The sequence below is a fragment of the Strongylocentrotus purpuratus genome, unplaced genomic scaffold (assembly GCF_000002235.5).
Source record: "Strongylocentrotus purpuratus isolate Spur 01 unplaced genomic scaffold, Spur_5.0 spur5_scaffold_11, whole genome shotgun sequence".
NCBI classification, from domain to species: Eukaryota; Metazoa; Echinodermata; class Echinoidea; order Camarodonta; family Strongylocentrotidae; genus Strongylocentrotus; species Strongylocentrotus purpuratus.
In genome coordinates, this window is record NW_022145596.1 from 1,516,595 (window position 1) to 1,540,352 (window position 23,758).

Sequence of the window (23,758 nt, forward strand, 5' to 3'; positions counted from 1 at the left end):
TTATTGCAACATCAAATATTTATATATAAAGACTACCCAAGGGAGACAAGAAAAGTGATCTTTATAGGCAGGTGGTCTTTATGTACAGGGTCCTTTAGTACATGTTTCAATGAGAAACCATTTTTAAGGGAAACAAAAAAATGTGGTCTTTGTAGACAGGTGGTCACTAAAGCAGGTTTGACTGTATATGACATTTGACATTCTATTGTGATGTGAAGTCTTACCTGAGTAATAACTCCATGTTCCTCCTGAGAGAAAGCAAATCCATCTAAAGGGAAAACAACAGTTACTGATAGATAACAGACAAACATTCAACATCAGCATAGTAACAGGAAAGTACTGAGTAGAAGGCACATTGGTACAATCATATATAAAACATTACACAAGATCAAAATGACTCATGAGGAATGGTATGAAAAACATTCATTGTTGATCAAAGAAACATTGAGATCCATTTACAGATTAGATCTAGCACAACCACTTGTATCACATTTCCATTCCATCTCCGGAAAGAGAGAATTTATATTTTCACCAGTGTGCCCCACCTGTTCCCTGGAAAATGAATCAAAACACATTAATAACAACCACTCCACTATGCAACTTAAAAAGAATCCTCTAGTTGAAATTATAAGTTGTTTAAATACATTTCACACAAATGGTAAGTATGAATATAGTTAATGTATTGGATCAAGTTATATATATTTAGTGAGTTTTCCATACGTCACCATTTTTTTTCCAGTCTTACCAGCCCCTTTGATTAGGCAACCTAGATACTGACGCTCTACTTATTCATCAACACTGTCCTCTTCAGATTATTGCATCAAAAATAAGCCGAACCATCAAACGTGTCACAATTTCTCAAACAAATGTAGGACTTATCAATGTCTTAGGAAATAAAAAAAATAGGGGATAAATAACTTATGGACAAATTGTATGTTTCTCTGATTAGACAATTCCTATATAGAAAGGTCCATGCCATATGTAGGTACATGACACTGCATTCAATATACTCTATCTGTATGTATGCCGAAATTTTTTTTCCAGATGACTAATTTGTGTAACTTACGTCGAGGGGTACCCTCCTCCTCAGCAAGATGCCGTGCGCTACTAGGCGATCGTTTGAACAATCTAGTTAGAAGGCGAGAAGTTTCACTAAAACTGCAATACAGGAAGAAAAAGATGTGAAGAAAAAAAACAGTATGTTATAGCAATGCAATTCATTGATCTTTGATACAAGAATCAATTCATAAGAGAGCAACTTGAACTAATGGTTGGATGTAAAAGAGTTTACTCTGGATCACATCATATAAGTTGACTTCATACAAGCATATTTCCATATGGGTTTTTTTCAAAAAGGGTTAGTAAAAACAAGCTTTTATCCAGGAAATAAATGAATAATTAATGTCAGTTTATCATTTTAACCTTCATTTTGTTGAGTGGAAAAGCTAATATAACTTCAATCTTATCAACAAAATTACAACTCTTTCAATATTTACTTTTTTTATGATATTTACACAGGACACTATTGTCATTTGAATGTGTTAATACAAAGTACTGTAGCTTAAACATGCAAAAATTTTCAATTAAGTGTGTCCCATCCTCACAAACTTGTTTTTTCTGTTGAGAGCCAGAAGGGCATTTAACTCTTTGTTTAAAGTGTATGATTAACATCCTTCTGGGTCTTAACAGATGATTTCGTTTTTGGTCCTTTTTAATGAAGATTTTTTTTGTTTCACTCAATATTACCTACATGTATCTTATCTACCTCTTTCAAAACAGGTTTTTTTTAATACCAAGACTGCAGTAAATAATGAGGCTTAGGTTATATGCCATTTTAAGTACTTAATGAATGATTTTGTGGAAGTTCCCCGGATTCCGCATATGGAAAAGAAATTTAATTTTATATTATATTTGTAAATTTTAATTTTCATCAATTCCAATGGACTTGACATATTCATTCTTGTATAAAGTGTTACTTTGCGCCTTTAATCACCTATGAATTAACATTATTTATATGTATACAGTATTTTAAAACACGAAGCACAGACAAAGTCTGATAAAAGACTTTGGCCGGAAAAAAAAATGAATTAGATTCAAAATAATTCTAGACTAAGAGACAGCAATATGGCAAGAATTAATGTGAAGATTAGGTGCATTTGTGAGAATTATAGAATATATGACTTTGTAAAATAGTTATTGAATTATCTATCAATAAAGTGCTTGAATCGGAGTTAGCTGCAGCTGAAATTAAAATCAATCAAAGAATTTCAAGTGTTAAACATATGTTAGTAATAATTAACAAAATCAGAATGAAAAACATGAAAACTGCATTCCAGACGATTCAAACAGAATATCAATGAATGGAACAAAAATGATTTGAAGCAGCAGCAAAAGCTGAAAATGAAAGGTAAAGTGAAATTATTCATGTTAGAATTGAACAAGTGGAAAAAAAGCATCAAATTGTTAAATGTTCTCTCAAAATCATAAGAATAAGTGACAGAAAATGGCAAAAGCAATAGCACATAAATTGTGAGAAAAACTGAGGTTTCTTCAAGTTAATCATAAAATGTATATCGGTGACTAAGTAATGATATTTTGTATTTTGAAATGAATATCAGTGATAATGTTTGAAATAAATAATTTCAGATTTCATTTTATAAGTGTAGAAAGGTATGAACTGTATAGAATTATGATTTTTTTTTTTAAATTCACAGATACTTGGGCTTATCACATTTTATTGTTCAAATAACATAATCAGTTGATTGACTGATATAATTGATTTAGTTCTATTTCAAAAGAATAACCTCTTCAGTAAAGTAAATACTGTTCTTTACGAGGGGCCCTGCTGAAAACAAAAATCATGTACAATAACATTCAGAGCATGATACATGTGTTGTATGAAGAAGCAAGCATGATATTGAGCATGCATGTGATATGAGTATAAAGCTTTCTTTGTTTCATTCTGTGTTGGAGCCAGTGCCATGCTCTCTTACCCATTCTTAGCTTTCAGAGCTCGACTGCCAATGTAGTGAACACTTCAAAAAGAGAACAATATAACACTCAACACAATATCACAAGACATTGAATACTATACAAACATTCAGGGACCTGTTTCACAAAACTTTTTTGTGTTGAAAAATGACAAAAATCAGTGACAAATCTGCTGATATCCAATCAGAAGCAAGGATTTCAGTGGCTTATAACAAAAACTGTCATTTGTCACTGAGGACAAGTTTTGTGAAATGGGGCCCAGAACAACACAACTATGATAGCCTAGCACAATGAAGTTGCACAGAAAGACGCGCCTGGAACGCAAAATGGATAGTTATGGAGAATCATATTTTTATGCCATTAAAGCCCCTCTAAAGTGTTGGGAGCCCTAAATTTGCCAAAAGTTTGATGGTAAAATTTCACTTAGGTAAATTGTATCATAATGTGAAAGAGGATGTCATTTAAGACACAGTTCTGCAAAGATTTCCCCCCAAAAGTGTGTTTGAAGACATATATTGATAAAAGAATACATAATTTTGGTTGTTCTGTTGTACGTTCGGAACCTAAATTCTGTATTCTTTCATCAATATTCAACTTCAAACACATTTGTTTTGAAAATATCATCAAGTTCATGCTAAACTACAACTTTTCCTACACAGGTATCACCAGCTATTGTGTCCAGATGCATTATTTTGTGCCATTACATTCTGATAAGCTATATCAATGACAAAGATAACAATAATAACAAAATTCAGAAATGAGGGAATAAAACTAAGAGAGAGAATAGTGATTCTACAATCAGCATGAAAAGGTAACATTGAAAATGAGGAGACATTGAACACAGCTAAACCACACTGATGTGAATAAAGTGATTGAACATCTTGGTGAAGTGTGATCCTAAACATATTTAGAAATTGACATTGACTATGGATACAAAATAAACTTCAATTTCAACAAGATTTTAAAAAATAGAATATGGGAATACAAATTTAAAGAGACAATTGGGTGAGGACAAATAAAAGTTGAGAACACAGACAACATGTCTATATTCCAAGTGAAGTATTAATATCAGGAATAAGAGGAATGAGCCCTGGAAGTACATAAACATACACAATATTAATGACTCACATATTTCTGAAGACATAGAATTAATAACTGAATAGTTGACTACTGACTCAAAATAAAAGCCTAACTATTCATTTTCAGCCATGTAGACTAAAGGCATACTAAAATGAACTTACAAGTTGTAGATTTTTCATAGAGAGGATTTCAGTAAGATTATGAGAGTGTGCATGCTGTGTTCTACTCAAAATATCATGAGACACTAGTCAAACTTCTAAGAAATTCAAATGTTAGTCTATTCTATTATCAATTCTATCTATCTATTCCTACCTCTTTGGTTTTAACAAAATTAGCCTGTATATTAATTGGTTTCATCTCCCCCTTCCCCCTTTTTTGTTCTTGTTAAAAGTCCTTATTCTTTTTTAGTCAGGAAGAAATACCATCCAGACAGGCATATCAGAGTCAGTAAATTACTCCCACAACCTGTGGGCTTAGAGAGGAATCCTCGTAGAGTGGAGTAATCATTCCAAATATGAGTCACACTAAGCAATTTTTGTAATGCTTATTTGGTCTATCACACTACTCTCAATTGAATTGGAACTATACCATCATCACCTACAGTAGATGTGTTTGGAAAACAAAAAAATCAAAAAAATCATTCCAATATAAAATCTGGACCCTCTGTAAAGTAAAAGGTGTTATTAGTGTATCAATTAAAAACACAACACAAAATCACTAATTAGAGACGGTTAGAAAGTACTCATACTATCCCACACTAATAAGAGATCCCCAACATACTTTACACGCTCAGGTCTGATGGGGATAAAGTCATGCAAAGAGAATAACATAGGAATAACTTTGAATACCTACATGTATACATGCAATCTATAAAAGACAAAACAAAATACAAAAATCATGCTATTTCAAACATCACTACTTTTAGCAGCTCTACACAAAATAATTGATGTCAAGCTTGCACTAACATCACTCATGAAATACATACAACATTCATAGGCACTATACATGTATGAATGATTTTGAAGTGACATGTTCATGTAATCTTATGTTCCCTCCAAAACATCAAAAAGTCAATAGAAACATATTTGACAGTCTTTCATGATAACCATATTTATGAGAAATAAAAAGACTTCATGTTGCTAAATGTGTAAATGGTTTTTACACTAATTTTTAAATCAATGTTGCTGGTGCCAACCAAACTTATCTATGCAATGAAATGGTGGACAGTTATGCATGTGACACAATGTCAAGGAATTAAATGAAACAAAATTTTTGAGTTAAACAATTTTTAAAAGAACTCTGTCATTGATGGGAAGCTAGGATATCTAGGATGTAATAAACACAACAATACTAACAGCACAAAGCTATTGCTAAAACCATCAATACATCATCTTACAAACAATACAAGCCTTGAATAGAATCTGGTATGATTCATCACGACCTTTGACCTACCTTTTCTTGACTGACTTCTGTATGATGGACGTTGGGTCAATGAGCTGGACTTCAGCTTCTTGCACCTCTTCGGCCAGAGTCTTGAACATCGTTCGTCTAACACTGTTGTCATAATGGAATAAACATAAATCTAAAAATAATAAATCTAAATTACGTGTGACAGATTTGACAGCTGGAGCAGCCGTAAAGCAATTACCATGGTTACAACATGCAGATATAGAAAAAGGATTATGGGGAAGAGGGCGATTTTTCAACAACTACCATCAAAGAGTCTCCCTACCCATTTTATAGGAACATTTCAGATAAAGGACTTCAAGCTTTAAATGTAGAATACATAGATACCTCCTTGATGTGCCATCACTTTGTTTTTGCTCCTATTTTGTGTTGGTATTAGTTTGTTCATTTGTATCGCCTGTTTTTGTGTGTGTGCAATGTATAGCCTGTTGTGTAATCATTTAGTTCTGAGATGCACTTGATTGGCTCACTAGAGCTCTCAGTGAGAGTCCGCTCTTTCAGCACATTTTGTAACATGTTTGGTGGTGCTATTGTTCATGCTTTACACCTTTTGTAACAAGAGAGAAAGACGAGTTAAAGCCCGTCTGCACAAGTTTGGCCAGGGGATTAGACCTCCCTGCAAGGTCACTGACAGGTGGTTATCTCATCAAATCAGCTCTCCATTAACATAAAAAAAAGGGGATCATGGGGGACCAACGCGCACCAAATAGGCACTGTTTGCTATATAGAGGGTGCAAGTAGCTATAAGTAGTACAGTGGGGCTTTAAGCATAATAATGAAGGGTTGAGGGAGGTTTCAGCTTCCCATGCAACATCTTACAAAACTGAAACGGGGAAAAATTAGAGAAACCAAGAGGTTGATGGGTTAAAGGAGGTGCAGAATCACAAAAGGAGACATTTGAATCAATTGAACTGACAAACACAGAGGGGAAGAGGGGAAATAGAAGTGTATAGTAAGAGGATGTAGTAAACTTACGCTTTCCAAGCGATATCTCGTACGAGTGCTGCGATGGGGATAAGGAGTAATAACATCCAGAAGATAGTACTTGAGAACACCATCGTAGCCTGGAACAATTAAATTGTAACATTTTACAAAAACTTTAGTGAATAAAGGTCATTTTGGGTTAGTAAACTTAAGAGTACAGTATATGATGTAAAGATTGCATGATATAGTCCAGCAATACTTGCTCTATGGTCAATTTCCAACATTTCCTTACTTAAACCCCAGACCAAACCCTAAACTCGAATGAAAACCCTCCTGTAACCCTAACCCAAACCCTATATCTTTGATGATATAAATCCAGAAGAAAAATGTTTAACTTAAATGTATAGCTTTCCTGCTCATTGCTAGTCTCCAACACTGACCAGTAACCCAATATCACTCTTGCAATTTATATAGCGATGCACATAACAGTCATATCCTAATTTATTACATAGCACCACATACACAACATCAGATACTATGAATCATTGTAATAGTCATACCAGTTTACCTCCAAGAGATTTGAACTTACCTCATTGTACATATCCGATGCAAATGAGATGAATGGGAAGAGAACTGAGTAGACACCGAAGAAAACAACCCAAGCAATCAGACCAAACCATAATGATACATGGACCGGCTGCAAACAAACAATCAAGAATTCAAATCATGATTACAGTCTTTGATTTAGAGCAATTCATAAATAATTCCCTACCTCCTCTCCCCTACCATTCTAAAATAAGGTCTTGTAGTAAAAAAAAATATCTGACATTATTATCTATATGAGGCTTCCAAGGGGTACAATAAAACAGTGTATTTGATATCTTTAGCGCAGTAATATATTCTTGTATCCCACTCAAAGCCATCCAAAATTATATAAGTATTTAGTTGGTAATACACTCTATATAGACCATCTCCACTATGGAAAATTAGAACTATAATCATAAGCACAAAGGTAAATGGTTCATCAGGAATAAATGACCGTCTTTTGTAAAAGAAGGCAATCGATATCAGCTAAACTTTAAAAAGATGGATAAATGATACTTTTTATGGAGTTTAAGTGATTATAATATTGCCTCTCTCAATGTTTGAGTCTTGTATCATGAAGCGTATACTTACCCAGGTCCATGTATCCATCTCCAGGCCAGCCTTTAATGTAACAACCACCAAAACACACTGAAAGAGAGAAGCCACACAAAACAATAAAAAAAAAACATTACAGCAGTACAACAGGACAACTTATATAATCCTTTTACCTATCATTATTTTGATTGATGCATTTTATCTTCAACCAATACGGTTGTGTACATGTTCATCTGAAAAAAAAAAAAGATGCTATTAGGTCTTATCAAGTCTTTGTTTACTACAGGAATGTACATAACATGGATTTTCTTTTTATTCTTTAAATCATGTTCCATTGTCCAATTTTTCAGCATATACGTATGAACATGCAAAATCATACCACTGATTAACAATCTTATTTCAATTTTACACATTATACTGCATAGGAAACTTACTGTGTATGCGATATTGCCAGCAACAAGGTAGTCTCCTGCCTTGCCGTTGCCCCAGGCAACGTCTTGGTTCATGGATGCAACCACAAACCAATAGATGAGAAGAGAATGGTAGACAGAGTTCAGAGTCCACATCCAAAACACCTGAAATGATAGTTATAGTTGATTGATACATTTTATTTCAAATTCAATAAAAAACACAAAAAACAGGTTATAAACATTAACAATGTACATATAAAATCAACTTAAATATGTGAAACAAAGTAATAACATTTAAATACAAATGGTGGGAAAATGAAATAGGGTGTATCATTAATGATGATATTCAGTATCTAGTTTCTAAATCTTTACACTGGCGTGCATGATTGATGGTACGGTGCATCCAATGAAGTGATGAGAGTTTGTTGTTTATCTGTTATCATGCCTGATGCTTGTTATCTATGACTAAGTATCCTTACTGCTGGTTCAATTTTTTTTCTTCCTTTCAAAGACTTTCCATATTTTTGCAAATGAAGCTTTACAGCTACTACTTCATCATCGTTATCATCATCATAACTATCACGTCTGACACTTGTAATCTACACTATACATGTACATATCCTTACTACTGGCTCTTATCTACTCTTCTCCACTAGTGCTTTCTATAAATCATAATCATCATCATCATCATCATTATCCACTATCATCATCTTCTTGCACATTATCTGTATTTTTATCAGCATTATCAACAAAATCACTACAACTACAAACACATACATAGTTCCTTTCTATCATGCAAAATTATCATGACTGGCGAATGTAATCTGAATTCATTTATTGTATGAGGCATTCTTACTTTTGAATTAAAGTACTCAGCATTCTGAGATGACTTGTAAAGCTGAGGGAACCTCTTCATACTCTCTACACTGATGTTACGATCAAACAGACCAATGGCAAAGGGTGGCAAAGCTGTGAAGACCTATTAAATACAGGAATAAAATCATTCATAATACTGTAGGTTTTTCATATCAGCTCTTACAATGATAATCCTGCAATCCAATATGTAGACCCGTTGTCATTACTTTCTTCAAAAGACTAAAGGAATTTATTCCTACCAAATATCAATCTCGCTCAATACTTTATTATCAATCGTTTCACAATAACTTCCTTTTTTTTTCCTCGACACACTAGTTATAAAACATTTTCATACTGTACGTTATCCTCATTTAATCTAAGGACATTGCACATACAAATAAAATCTATTACCTAAATCAGTGAATGGGTTAAACGATTATTCAACACTGCATCTGCCATCTTCTCTTTACTTTAAATACAGTTCTAACTCATTGATTATGTATTTATCACCTTTAACAAAAAAATCCAAGATAGGCTATTCACTAATAAACCAGTGCTGTACATAGCAGCCCTGTAAACATTAACTTACCAGGTTGTAGATACCAATCGACCATCTGTTGAAGAGGATCTGTCCAGACCAACCATTCACAATCGCAAACCAGAACTGAAAAATACAAATTTAACAAAGAACACTAATCAGTCAAAGAATTGAATTCTACTTTGAATAGTGTTCCCCCTGTGATTGCATTCCAATATTGTGACTGTAACAGAACAAAATTCAGTTGACATTCGATGCCTTTGACATTTACTTTCACAGACAACTCATTGAAACATTCACAGAAATATACAAATGTTGCCAATTTGATGATGTACATACCTCCATGATGTAGAGACAGATGTTCTTGTAGAAGGAGTAGAGAATGACCTTTGAGATACGATTGTAGCTCCAGACTCCATGAACCAACATGAGTTTATGAAGGAATCTGAACTGAGCGATGGAGTAGTCTGAGCAATTAGCTGCTTGGAGTCCCTCACGACCACTGATACCAATACCTACATCGGCAGCCTGTCATGGAATAATCAGCAATGATTTTAAGCGATTAATCCTCATATTTTGAATGTTTACATAACTTAGCCTTTCCAGTTACAACAGTTCTGACAATTAAGAAGATATTTTACGAGCATCAGCTCCCTGTTGCTTACTAACAAGCATCTTTGCTTTCTTAGCAGTCAGGTAAAATAACCACCACCACTACTACTACTACTACTACTGTTTATTAGCATGAACTTATTTCTAAACCATTAAAAAAAAATCTAAGTTATCTTGCTTAAAGAAACAATAAGGATTGAAGATTTCAACCATTGGGCCTCTAACATAGAATCTTTATCAGCTATCTTTATGACGAATAGAAGCTAATTGCAAGACATTCCCTTACCTGTATCATGTCTACATCATTAGCACCATCTCCTATGGCAAGGGTCACAGCATTGACATTCTGCTTAACAAGGTCACTTACCTGTATCATGTCTACATCATTAGCACCATCTCCTATGGCAAGGGTCACAGCTTTGACATTCTGCTTAACAAGGTCACTTACCTGTATCATGCCTACATCATTAGCACATCTCCTATGGCAAGGGTTACGGCTTTGACATTCTGCTTAACAAGGTCACTTACCTGTATCATGCCTACATCATTAGCACCATCTCCTATGGCAAGGGTCACGGCATTGACATTCTGCTTTACAAGGTCAACAAGCTCAGCCTTCTGCAGTGGGGTCACTCTAAAGAGGGAGGAATAGACCATAAAACATAATCAAGCTCATCAAGGAGGTTTGAGGAATAGAGTTGTCAAGTTACATGTTTCTTGCATATCACACTCAAAATATTATTCAAAGGTATATGGATTTCTGAGAACTTTTATCTCCAAACTTAACATCATTAACACTTTTGAAATCACTATCACATCAGAGGTACAGTGGTTCTCAAGAAAATTATAAAAACGAAAATGTTCCTACTGAGCTAATTATTTGAATTTTTCTTTTACCTGCAGCACATGACAGACTTGCATGACATGGCGAGTTCCAGGAAGTCTTTGCGTAGATCAAACGACAGGGCAAACTTCAGCGCCTGATGAGGAAAGAGAATTATAAAATCATCAAACATTGGAATATTGGAATCTTCAGAAACATGGCAAAAAGAAAATATACACACTTTACACACGACGACAGTGGTTCATATTTTTTACAATGTCTTGATGATTGCATAAGGTATGAGATAAACCATCGTATCACGGATGAGTTTGGTACTGCCCATTGAGTAATAGTAAATGAGTAAATGAATACACCGCACACTTACAAACTGAGAAAGAAAAGGACCATGGCAGTGTTACTTCGACTATTATTGAAATAACAAAGGGACAACTCTTTGTATATTTGATGGTTCTTACCTCTACATCTATGCCTAATATACCAGGGGGTGTTTCATAAAGCTGTCCGTAAAGTTACGCATGATTTTACGCATGACTTGAATATGAAGAGCTAAATGGGATTCTCAAATCCTTTTAATTTCATAAGCTAAAATTGAAATTTGCAGATGTAGATTAACCTTATCATTATTAACAAAACATTTTAATGCAAACGGTACTTTTGGCTACAATTTAATAGAGATTATAGGAAATACAGTCACACTTTGTTAAATGTCAGGAAAAGCTTTGGACATCCCATTTGGCTCTTCATACTCAAATAATTTGTAAACTCATTCGTAACTTTACGCGCAGGGATGCTAACCTGTCAAACCTGGCATGTTGCAGATCAAAAGTGTGTGAATGATTGCTCAAAATACACAGGTCATTGGCTCATGGTCTATAAGTTGTTACTCAGAGTTGATCTGCAGTACTAATTGAAAGTCAGCCCTCATATTCACAAATAGTGGTTAGAATTGACAAAATTAAAACTGAAATCCACAACATACCTCTCCATTAATGATGAGTGCTACCTCATTCTCCTTGCCTATCTGATCTCCAAACGCTGTAATGTGTCTCTGTAACGTCTCTCTGATCTCATCATGACTCGTCTCAGTGATGATCAACAGAGGCATTGCAGGGTTCAGAAGCTTACACGAATACCCTGAGGGGAGAGAAAATAATGTTGATTTGTAAAGGTGTTGTGGTTTTGGACTGTGGATTGCATGGTTCCCGGTGCGAGTCCCGTCGTGGCACTAATGTCCTTTGGCAAGACATTAATCTACATTTGTCATACTCCACCCAGGTGAGGTAAATGGGTACCTGGTAAGAAGAAATTCCTTGAATGCTTGAGCACCTTTAAATGGTAGCTCAGCTTAAGCCGGGGTAATGATATAATTGCATGGCCCTCAGGGAGAACAGTATGAATACTCATGAGGCTACCCTGGGTAAATGAGACATTATTATTATTATTATTATTATGATAATGAGCAAATCAACCTGCTACTCTTATAAATGTATGTGTTGATAAAAAATTGAAAAGGAAAGGAACTCCGACAGCAACTTGCAAGTTATAGAGGTGATCTCTTCAGTACTCCTTTCATATACGCCTTATGAATAAGGGTTTAACTAGTATATTACTACCATTGTGATTTTTTCCTTTTCTGACATTAGTAAGTGCTACCATTGACCGAATGATGTCAAAAATGGGTTTAAGGATCTTTTTAGATTTGATACTTAGATATGGGTTATAAACTTACCAACATTGATGGCAGTCTCTTGTTTGTCACCAGTCAATACCCAGATCTTGACATCAGCCTTCAGGAGAGTGTCTATCGTCTCAGGAACACCCTACAAATCAAACCAGCAATAATCATGATTATGATCTCATTCTATATGACCTAGCAAGCAGATTCTCATCCCCTTCATGATCATCACAATGCACGATCTCCATCTTTTTTGACATTACATAACAACATCATAAACAGTGCTTTCAATACACCCTCCCCAATTTGGAAATCTTCATCTTTTTAAATGCATGGTGACAACCATGACCTCTTTCATATCACAACTTATTGCTATTGTATTTTACATTTCTTTATCATACCTGAAAAATTTATTACTTCTTACATTTAAATTGTAATTCTTTCTAGGATTACATTAGAATATAAACATCAGTAATAGAACACAAATCCATGACTTTATGTTTCTACTACCATAGAATTTGAGAAAAGGAATTAAAATATATTTACATCTTGTAGTTTGTCTTCGATAGCTGATGCACCAATGAGGGTAAAGTTCATCTCAATGAGCTCAGCAGCTTCAGCTAGCTTCTCTTCTCGGTTCTGTATCGCTGTGCTAGCCTTGTAGTACGTAGCACTCCAGTCCTACAAAGAGAGAATAAAAAAAGATAGTCACAAGAAGAAGAAGGAAGATTTACTGTTTTACTCTGATACATCATCATAAGGTGTAGCTCTCATTCAATATCCCTTACTGCATCGCTGAGTTAAATCTCTGAAACAAACCTGTCTATTAAGGCCACCCAAGTGAAACAAAGAAAGTGGCCTCTGTAGACAGGTGGCCATTCTAGACAGGTACTACAACACACATTTCTCTCTTGAGGGAGACAAAATACATGGCCTATAAAGACAGGTGGCATTGTATGTGCATAAATATTTGTAACATTTAATTCATTGGTCATTGACAGGCTTACTTAGCCATATCTTGTCAAAATACAGTGAACTATGTAAAGATCAAGGAGGAATTAAATCATAAGTTTGTTAACTAACAACTTATCACAATTCTAGGCATGCAAATATAATAAAATAATAACTTCTGTTAGAAACTTACCTCATATTCTTCCTTTGAAATCTCCCTGAATGCAAAGCACAATGTCCTCAGACCTGTGATACAAAATAAAATCATAATTATGCTTCAAAATTAAATCTGCATTAAAATGACCTCCAACCAATGAAGCTAATTAAATAATAGGACATTGATATCTTAGAGTGAGTACTGGTATCTTTATCCAAGCGAATTTTAAAATTTTGGGGTTTATTCTTTTAGTCAAAAGTGTATTTCTATATCAAAGATACACTCAAATAACCATCACTTAGCTCCTCATGAGTAACGCAGGCTCTGAATAATTACCAAACAAAACTTGATTCAATGTTACCTCAATCCCTACTTTTGTCACAAAGACATGTAATACATAGTTTTGATTGTCAAGTCATGTGAGCAACTCCCATTTACAGGATTATTCTAGAACATTGAAATTAATAAGTTACCTTCCGATGCAAACTCTTCAAGATGACGTATAGTGTCTGCAGTGAATTCTTGGTCCGATGCTAGTCTGTCATAAATCACATTATCCTGAAAGAAAGAATGATTACTATAAGAGTGATCGTATTGCTCATCTCATATTCTTGACTATGATACAGTGTGAATACATGTACAACCTACTTGTATGCTAAATATATGAATAATGTGATGACGTTCATACATCTTTTACCCCCGGTACATACTTTTAATAAGGGGGCCTACACATGAATTATTTCTGTCTATATCTTTGATATGATTTAAAATGGGGTTTTGTTTAAAGTTGTTAATGTAGTTTATACATACAATACGAAGCAGTATGAAGCAATTGAATATATCATAATGAATAGACAATAAGAAGCTAATACATGTATACTAGGTGTACACTTACCGCTCCTTTACAGAATAGAAGTATAGTTCCATTGCTGGTCCTGACAATCACAGACATCCTTTTACGATCACTGCAGGAAGATAATAAAACCAATCAGACAATAAGTGGGTAATGATCTTTACTTGGAATTTGAAGAAATATGTGCTATGTTCCTACCTGTCAATTAACAGATGGATAAATAGCCAACTGTATTGCCCATAGTTTTGTAGTGAATGGATAAATCAAGAAATTGTGCAACCATCACCATGTCGTGAGGATCACAACTGTTCATTCATAGACTTAAAGAATAATACAGAGCATGAAATAAACTTGCATCCTTTGAAAAGGAAATACCTTCATACAATAATAATAGAATTGGACTACATTGAATTTATTTTCCTTCAATCATAGAAAACCAAATAAATATAGTGAAGAATGATTTCTTCATCAAATTGTATATTTATTATATGAAAATATGGAAGGATAACTCACCTTGTAAAATCAAGAACATTCAGAATTTCATATTTTTCCTGCTTGCCCATCTGAAATATAAAAGAAAACAGTCCACAAAGTTCAAAATGAGCGTTTCCCTGTTACAGCAATTTATGGGTGCATGGTATGAAAGAATCCAAATACAGTTGAATATTTGTCTGTAAGGAACTCCAGTTTAGCCCACTTACATCATCACGTTGAAAACCCTTTCCTGTATTTCTCCCTCTGTCTAAGCTCATCCTGTACTTCCAAATCTTATACTTTTCTCCACATTCATTTCATTTACCCCTCTAATCAAATTGCCTCATCTGTCATGAACACTAGATTTAGCCAAACCAGTTCATCTTCATAATATCCAATAGTCTCAATCCACATTATATCTTACATCCAGAGTATCATTTTTCTTCTCTCAAATCCATCTTTCCTATTTTGTCATCAGTGCCAAATGACAGTTTTTGTTATAAGCTACTGAAATCCTTGCTTCTGATTGGTTATCAGCAGATTTGTCACTGATATTTGTCATTTGTCTTTGAAAAAAGGCATTGAGAAACACCCTCCAGCTTTGAGCCTGGGTATGAAACTTACCACGTCTATTTCTACACTGTCTGGTGTCCTCTCGATGAACCTGAATCCAAGCCTGGCCGCTGCCTCAACAAGTGCGCCCTCATCTGTCAAGAAAGGTACATGGATTGTTCAACAAGGCCTTTCTACACATTTTATCTCAATAATATATCATGTTTATAAAAGTGTTCAACTGGCAGCCATCAACTGGAAATGTCAATTATTTCCCTTAATTCCTGAACCATCATACACTCTCACTTTAGATATGCCTTATGAATTGAGTATTTATAAAGACTTGGTTTACTTACTAACAATTTTAACATTACATATTCAATGAGAAAAATTACGGGGTAATATTCAACTGGATCAGAACATAATGACACATCTGACATACAGAGATTGAAGAAAAATTGAAATAGTAGTAAAGGTGTGTTGGTCATTTACCAGGTGAGGAAGCTTGGTAGATGATTTCGTCATTAGAACCTTTCTCTGGAACCACTGTATGACACACTGCCATCATGGTGACAAACATACGTATATGTGGGGCTGTGGTCTAAAAACATAAACATACAAAGAGTCAAGTACATGGGGCTGTAAACTTTAAACACACACAAATTTGAATAGCTGTACTTATGAGCAGCGTTTCATGAAACCTTCATAAGTACGAGTTCAGCGACATCCCATTGAAATGCGTGTTAAACTTAATACACGCATTTCAAAGGGATGTCACTGAACTTGTAGTTATGACAGTTTCATGAGACGCAGCCCTAATGTACAATACAAATATTTGTATACATGTATGTGGACCTAAGTACTTATATAAACATATATTTGTACAAAAATCAGTGACTTAAAGTGCAAATAAATAAGCAACAATTCAACACTCATGGTTCATTCAAAAGTAAACATACCGATTTATTATACTAGGTGCTCCTGTTTTTCCATTCATTCTAATGTCATGGTTGTTGTATCAAGTATTCATTTCCTATAAAAGATCTTGTAAAAATTATCTTTGCAATTCCTGATATTAAGAGATAAATAAATAACTTGTCTTCTCAGATAGAAAGTACTGAATAATCTTGACAAAGTGACCTTACATGCGTCTCCAGGTGATCGGCCATCTTGTTATCTTTGAAAACACCTACATCAGGGTTATCACTAAAAACAAAGGAGAGAAAAAGGATACAATCATTTATTAAAATATCAAATATGAAACCTAAGATTCATGTAACTTGCAATAAAATCATTGAAAATACATGGCAAATACATGGCATAAGAAAGAAAATAACCATAAATGGGTTAAATCAGCATATTTGTCCACCCTTAAACGAGCAATATTTTTCAGGGAAAAAAACATAGCACAAATAAAAGATAGGAAAAAGTTGATAGCGTAACACATAGTCAAAGGAGATCGATTCAAGATATAGCATAGGGCATCAGGAACTTTAGGAATTTTGAAAAATCTTGATAACATTAACAATCAGTTTGACATTATCCTTTTTCATTGACTTTATCCCTTTTCTCTTTTTTCATGTAAATCTAACACTTATATCACTAATCTGTCATATCACCTTCAGTAGTGAATAGTTTACACCTTCAGTAATGACTACTTTACACCTTCAGTAGAGTTTACCTAACACCTTTAGTAGTGAATACTTTACACCTTCAGTAGAGTTTACCTAACACCTTTAGTAGTGAATACTTTACACCTTCGGTACGGAATACTTTACACCAAGAATGGGAAGGATGGCTATTTATAAACATTAAGTACTCCTAATCCACCAAGGTGTTAAATGGGTACCCGTTAGGATGCGACCGTCATTGTTGGTCAAACAGTTTTTGAGCGTCATGTAACGCCTGGCTGGAATGCTCCCCAGGGTGTGGAGATTGTGCACACAATGTGTGCGGGAAAGCACTGAATCCAATGACCAGGGTAATAGTATATCTGTAAAGCCCTTAGAGACATTTTTATTAAGCGCTATATAAAAATTAAATATTATATGTTATCTTACCCGTAGATGATTCCAGCTATCGTGCATATCTTGAACTCCATGATGTTCTGTGTGAGGGTACCGGTCTTGTCTGAGAAGACGTATTTGACCTGACCTAGTTCATCATTGAGATTAGATGTTCTAGCTGCTGCTGGTGTGTCTGTCTCTGCATGGTACATATCAAGGTCCTGATGAGGGATAACACACAAATACAAACATTGAGTTGATTTATTTTCCACATTTCCATAAAAATAACAAAACAATATTCATGATATAAATAATAATTATTAAACACATTAATGACAAAATACAAATTAGGAAGAAAACTAGATGGAATTTTGACTGCGCGCAGTCGAAAATGATGCCTCCGCCATAGAGCAATTTAAACAAGTTTGGAGTTTAAATCTCCAGTGGTTCTTGAGATATCATGATAACAATCTCAATGTATGGAATTTCATAAGTTGACCTCTGTGACCCTTGACCTTTGACCTACGTGCTCCAAAATCTAATCAGATTGTCTTTCTATGGTGATACACACTATCATTAAGTTTGAAGTTTAAATCTCCAGTGGTTCTTGAGATATTATGATATGGTGATACATACTATCATTAAGTTTGAAGTGAAAATTCTCCAGTGGTTCTTGAGATATCGCGATAACAATCTCAATGTATGGTAATTTCATAAGTTGACCTCTGTGACCCTTGACCTTTGACCTATGTGCTCCAAAATCTAATCAGATTGTTTTCCTATGGTGATACACACTATCATTAAGTTTGAAGTTTAAATCTCCAGTGGTTCTTGAGATATTATGATAACAATCTCAATGTATGGAATTTCATAAGTTGACCTCTGTGACCCTTGACCTTTGACCTACGTGCTCCAAAATCTAATCAGATCGTCTTCCTATGGTGATACATACTATCCTTAAGTTTGAAGTTTTTACATCTCCAGTGGTTCTTGAGATATCATGATAACAATCTCAATGTATGGAATTTCATAAGTTGACCTCTATGACCCTTGACCTTTGACCTACGTGCTCCAAAATGTAATCAGATTGTTTTCCTATACACCGATTCGGGCGACTTCTGGTGGAAGTGCGCCCTCATCAGGTGACGCCATAACTGGGGGGCGTCTAACTGCAGCTAGCTAGCTTACATTGCAACGGGTATGCTTTACCTATACCGAACCTCGCCCAGGCCGGCCAGGGTCGCTGCTCCGCTAGCTAGTAACCGCTCTCGAGCTCTCTGTACTGTCAGCTGGATCGGAGAAGCCCCCCAGTTATAGCACCGCCACCGGCGGGCAGGTACATAAAACCCCCAAACCGAATCGGTGTATAGTGATACACACTATCACTAAGTTTGAAGTTTAAATCTCCAGTGGTTCTTGAGATATCATGATATCAATCTAAATGTATGGAATTTCATAAGTTGACCTCTGTGACCCTTGACCTTTGACATACGTGCTCCAAAATCTAATCAGATCGTCTTCCTATGGTGATACATACTATCCTTAAGTTTGAAGTTTAAATCTCAAATGGTTCTTGAGATATCGCGCTAACAAACTCAATACAAGGAATTTCATAAGTTGACCTCTGTGACCTGTGACCTTTGACCTACGTACTCCAAAATCTAATCAGATCGTCTTCCTATGGTGATAAATACTATTCCCGAGTCTTAAGTTTAAATCTTAAATGGTTCTTGAGATGTTGTGATAACGGTCAAACGGGACGGACGTACGGACGGACAACCCGAAATCATGATGCCTCCGGCACCACCTTCGGTGGCGGAGGCATAAAAAATCAACAAGAATAAAAGCAGAAATACAGAATAACATTAGACTAAAAACAAACTAATGTCCACATGGGAGATTATAAAAAGTGATAAACTTAAATGTGTAATTTATGTTGGAAAACACAAGTTCAAAGCACTGTGAAAAAAAACAATAATTCACATTTAAGGTAAAATAATTATTACAGATTTGAAGAGAACATTCCTGATTAAGGAGATAGAGAAGAGAAGCCCAAACTCACAAAGTTGATGAATAGAGCCTGACCAAACTTGACAAGCTCCAGCGTAACAGGAAGACTGATAGGGATGAGGTTGTTGTACAGGATGATGAACGTCAAGAAGTTGAAGAAGAAGCCATTGGGAGGCTGGTCTGAAAGAAAAACAACCATGCAACCGTTAGAGGCCATGGAATACTTTGTACCTTTAGCAGTATATGGTATATTTTTTGGAGACATTACACATGCATCTATGCATCAAATTATATAGGTTTGTGATATGGCAATAATGTTTACATCCATTTCTGTTTTAAGCATGTATTTCTTTTTCTCAGTATGCTTATAATTTCACAGCTAATCAATATTAATCTTTATTCATATTTTTGATTATATTTTTGATTCTACAAAGTGTGATAGAAGACAAGACTTGGTATTGCACAAAAATATATATTATTGATAAATTTGTGCAGCCCTGGTCCAAATAGTACTAGGTCCATAAGGGTTAGCTCAGGATATATCTTATTGGACAAATTAACCACAGAATCAACTGGTTGAAATTGAATACAGAATATAAACCAATGATATTCACTTAATTAGATAACAATCCTTCTTCCAATTGATAAATAGCTCACCTTCGAATCCCAGGTACCAGTCCTTGTGGGAGTGGTTCTTGTTCCAGATCTCCGCTGCTATGGCACTGATTAGGGCCAGGACCATTAAGATCAGGAACAAGAACAAGATCTGAAAGGAAATATGAAAAACACATGACTCATTGTATACAACTTGCTCAATGCATAGTCTTCAAGGCAGCCCATCAAGTTTAGCTTAAAAACAAGTTGGACAAATTACAATGACCCTTTACTTGGGTTTTTCGAAGAGGAATTACATGGCTGGATGAAGGGAAACTATTAGGTTTAACAAACAACAAAATACAATCCTTAATTAATCAAGTATTGTATTGATAATTATTCAGAGCCTGAGTTGCCCATGAGGATCTGAGTGATGGTAATTTGAATTAGCAAGTAATTATTTTTCATATCAAACTTCTCTTGTCCAACCTCCATTCATTACTTCATTTCATATTAAGCAAAGTGTAGCTCAAGACTAACCAAATAATGCAATATTTGTGATTTTTTTTTTTTTTTTTAAATAATTAAATGAAGCTTTCTAATTTCAAATGGAATTCAATCCTACCTGGATGTTTGTAGTTCTATCAACAGTTGACCTCTTTAACGGAGCAGCCTTGGAATTCTATAGGAACAAAGAGATGAAACTAATAATAATACATTACCAAAACTCATTTTACAATTGTGTATGATTGTAACAAATTAATAGAAAATACTTTATTTGTTTAACTGTGAAATCATAAAATCTCACAACTGCTTTATAGCAACAAAAAAACAAAACTAATAATAATACATAACCATAACTCAATTTACAATTGTGTCTTAATCTACATGTAACATAGGCATCATATATGATTGTAACAAATTATTAGAAATCATCTGATTTGTTTAATCGTGAAATCATCAGATCTTACAATTTTAACCTGCTGTACAGCAACAAAAATCTTTTGTTTTCTCCTGAAAAATGAAGAATCCTTCCTGAAAGCATATAACATTTTGTACTCATGTACATGTATCAATACTTCTAATGGTTCTTCTCAGTAACAAACTACCTGAAATATTAAAGATGAAAGTGGCTTCACAGATGGAATCTAACATGCACAGATAACTTGCTGCTATGTTGGGCAAGCATTTGGATAAATGAAAGCAATTTAATACAGAATTATGCAGAAATACCAAATACATATTCTTTGTCATACCAGTAATAGCTTGCTCTCATGGCCTGTATAGATAACAATAGCATTTATCCACTTTGTGTTTCTTAGCATCGCCCCTCTCAGTAAGATTTGATCTGTGCTTAGGGGTACAGCCCTGAAAGGATAAAAAAAAAGTTCATTCATCAACAGTGTACAAAGTATTCAAACAAATACAGAGAATATTAAAATGGTATCAATACATTTTCTTTTCCTAATATCATCCCGACACATCACTGATAATCTCTCTAATATGAATTAGATTTAATTACAATTACATCCAGCTTTGTTGGTTTATGGTTCCTTACAACAGTAGTATTGGATACCTTGAAAGTACGGGATTATTTGTCCTTAGATCCAATGAAAAGATATACTCATTCAAATAACTATAAGAGATTTTATTGGAATTTGGAAGGACAAACATAATTCTAACAAAAAAATCTAATAATTTTCATTTGAATTGTTCAAAATTGGACAGAAACAATTCTGATTTTCAAAATGAAATCATAGAATGTCCTGATATTTTCATTTAATAAACTATCCTACTAAAAAAACACATAAATGTTAAAAAAAAGATACATACCGTAAATCTCCGTGTATAAGGCACACTTTTTTGCCGCCAAAAAAAAATGAAAGTCGGGGGGTGCGTCTTATACACAGGTATATTTTTTTTTTAAGTTTTTTTTTTTAGTTTCGATTTATGGCGCTATGCCTGGCAATATCTCCCAGCTCAGTAATCGGTGTGTTGACTCACCACTCGAAAACTACAACAACACTTAAATTTCTCTGTCATCTTGGTTTGAAATTAACCTGTCTAATAGATCTCAATATGTAGTTTAAAATAATAATTCCTTAAATTTTTTTCTATTTATGGTGTACCACAAGGTTCTATCCTAGGTACTCTATTGTTTTTAATTTACATTAATGATCTTACACATTCTTCTAAAAACGACATTGTTACTATTATTTGCGACTAGTTCACAAGCACAAATCGGCGCCTTCAACTGCACCTCCATGTTAAATGAAGGACCAACCCCGCGTGGGTTTTTCAGCAACAAAACAACAACAACAACAACAAAACAAACAAAAAAGGATTTTATTTTTTATTTTTATGCCCCCAAAATAGGGGTGCGCCTTATACACAGGTGCGTCTTATACACAGAGATTTACGGTATCCAAGAGTTCAAATTACTTACAATGTGTGGTTTTGTTTGACTTTCATGTTTCCTACAAACTCATAGAGATGTCTGTTTGGTAGTTCACATTCTATGGTCCCATCTATTGTCATAAGATCAGCTTCTGAGCAGTACTTCGCCGTCTGAGGTAAACCTTGTCTAATCTTCAGGTTTGTCTCTCCGTCAAGCTGAGCTGTCTCGATGTAACACATGGCCTGAGGGGCACTGAAAGAAGGAAAGAAATCACAATGAATCAATGGAATAAAATAGAGGATGGACTCAATGGAGAAGTAAAGTGGTCTGGGACCCGTTTCAAAAAGCCTTTTTACAATGACAAGTGACAAAAAAAGTGACAAATCTGCTGATAACCAATCAGAAGCAAGGATTTCACTAGCTTATAACAACAAATGTCATTTGGCACTGATGACAAGTTTTGTGAAATGGGGCCCTGGTGATTACAAACAATCCAGGTTCACACATAAGGAGCATCTTCCACATGGTGACATTAAAAATTGTTCCCCAATGTCAATAATCATATCAAATTCATACAACAACACTTATAAAGTGAACAGTTGTTAAAATGAAATTGGAGCTCTTCATCACAGCATACAAAGAACATCTCTGAGTCATCATACCCCAACAAAAATATTATAGAATCTATTTCACCCAGTACCCACTGTACATTAAATTTTAACATAGAAATCGTTCTGAATCCACAATGTCCCAGATGAGTACAAACAGAATTTGTATGTACATCACCGTGGCAATTACCAAACAAAACCAAAACAAATTAAAGGTCAAATATCTTCACAATATACACAATGATGAGAAATTTTATTTATGAATGTATACATGTTGAAGGGAAAGTGAATCAGGAAGAAAAGTAAATATCACTTATTTTCAGAAATGCATGTGTTTCTTTACCTTGATGCTAAGAGAACCAAATCAGCAGGGAAGAACTCTCCTCTTTTCACCCGCACCACATCACCTACTCCCAACTGTACAAAAACACATTGAATCATTCATTTTAGATAGGCTGTCAAGATGTATTAAAATTTTGTTCAATTTCCTCTGTATTTGTCATCTTTAATTTGTACAGGCCCTCCTAGAAAATTAGTTAATACTGATAGAGCTAACCTGTTTCATAAAAAGAATGAATAAATAGATAAAATAACATGACAAATGCGTGAATAAGTGATT

At 34.6% G+C, this 23,758-nt stretch overlaps 1 protein-coding gene across 6 annotated transcripts in view; it reads right to left on the minus strand.

Annotated features, from left to right (window-relative positions):
- Positions 1 to 23,758, minus strand: part of LOC764069 (probable phospholipid-transporting ATPase IA) — a 46,358-nt gene that overhangs the window by 1,084 nt on the left and 21,516 nt on the right. For 3 of the 6 annotated variants that reach the window (XM_030980303.1, XM_030980300.1, XM_030980305.1), the window contains exons 7-36: positions 23,483 to 23,556; positions 22,580 to 22,783; positions 21,390 to 21,501; positions 20,759 to 20,815; positions 20,197 to 20,305; positions 19,592 to 19,719; positions 17,584 to 17,750; positions 16,669 to 16,729; positions 16,016 to 16,124; positions 15,596 to 15,678; positions 15,011 to 15,060; positions 14,540 to 14,609; positions 14,118 to 14,202; positions 13,681 to 13,733; positions 13,083 to 13,217; positions 12,591 to 12,681; positions 11,841 to 11,995; positions 10,915 to 10,997; positions 10,546 to 10,651; positions 9,745 to 9,933; positions 9,457 to 9,531; positions 8,869 to 8,991; positions 8,037 to 8,177; positions 7,639 to 7,695; positions 7,052 to 7,159; positions 6,514 to 6,602; positions 5,524 to 5,625; positions 2,994 to 3,035; positions 1,067 to 1,158; positions 225 to 268 (exon numbers count right to left, since the gene is read on the minus strand). In XM_030980303.1, the coding sequence (XP_030836163.1) occupies positions 225 to 268; positions 1,067 to 1,158; positions 2,994 to 3,035; positions 5,524 to 5,625; positions 6,514 to 6,602; positions 7,052 to 7,159; positions 7,639 to 7,695; positions 8,037 to 8,177; positions 8,869 to 8,991; positions 9,457 to 9,531; positions 9,745 to 9,933; positions 10,546 to 10,651; positions 10,915 to 10,997; positions 11,841 to 11,995; positions 12,591 to 12,681; positions 13,083 to 13,217; positions 13,681 to 13,733; positions 14,118 to 14,202; positions 14,540 to 14,609; positions 15,011 to 15,060; positions 15,596 to 15,678; positions 16,016 to 16,124; positions 16,669 to 16,729; positions 17,584 to 17,750; positions 19,592 to 19,719; positions 20,197 to 20,305; positions 20,759 to 20,815; positions 21,390 to 21,501; positions 22,580 to 22,783; positions 23,483 to 23,556 (2,994 nt within the window). Of the gene's footprint in view, positions 1 to 224; positions 269 to 1,066; positions 1,159 to 2,993; positions 3,036 to 4,851; positions 4,867 to 4,923; positions 4,939 to 5,523; positions 5,626 to 6,513; positions 6,603 to 7,051; positions 7,160 to 7,638; positions 7,696 to 8,036; positions 8,178 to 8,868; positions 8,992 to 9,456; positions 9,532 to 9,744; positions 9,934 to 10,545; positions 10,652 to 10,914; positions 10,998 to 11,840; positions 11,996 to 12,590; positions 12,682 to 13,082; positions 13,218 to 13,680; positions 13,734 to 14,117; positions 14,203 to 14,539; positions 14,610 to 15,010; positions 15,061 to 15,595; positions 15,679 to 16,015; positions 16,125 to 16,668; positions 16,730 to 17,583; positions 17,751 to 19,591; positions 19,720 to 20,196; positions 20,306 to 20,758; positions 20,816 to 21,389; positions 21,502 to 22,579; positions 22,784 to 23,482; positions 23,557 to 23,758 lie in introns of all 6 variants that reach the window. The other 3 variants (XM_030980301.1, XM_030980302.1, XM_030980304.1) reach the window with 3 other exon arrangements.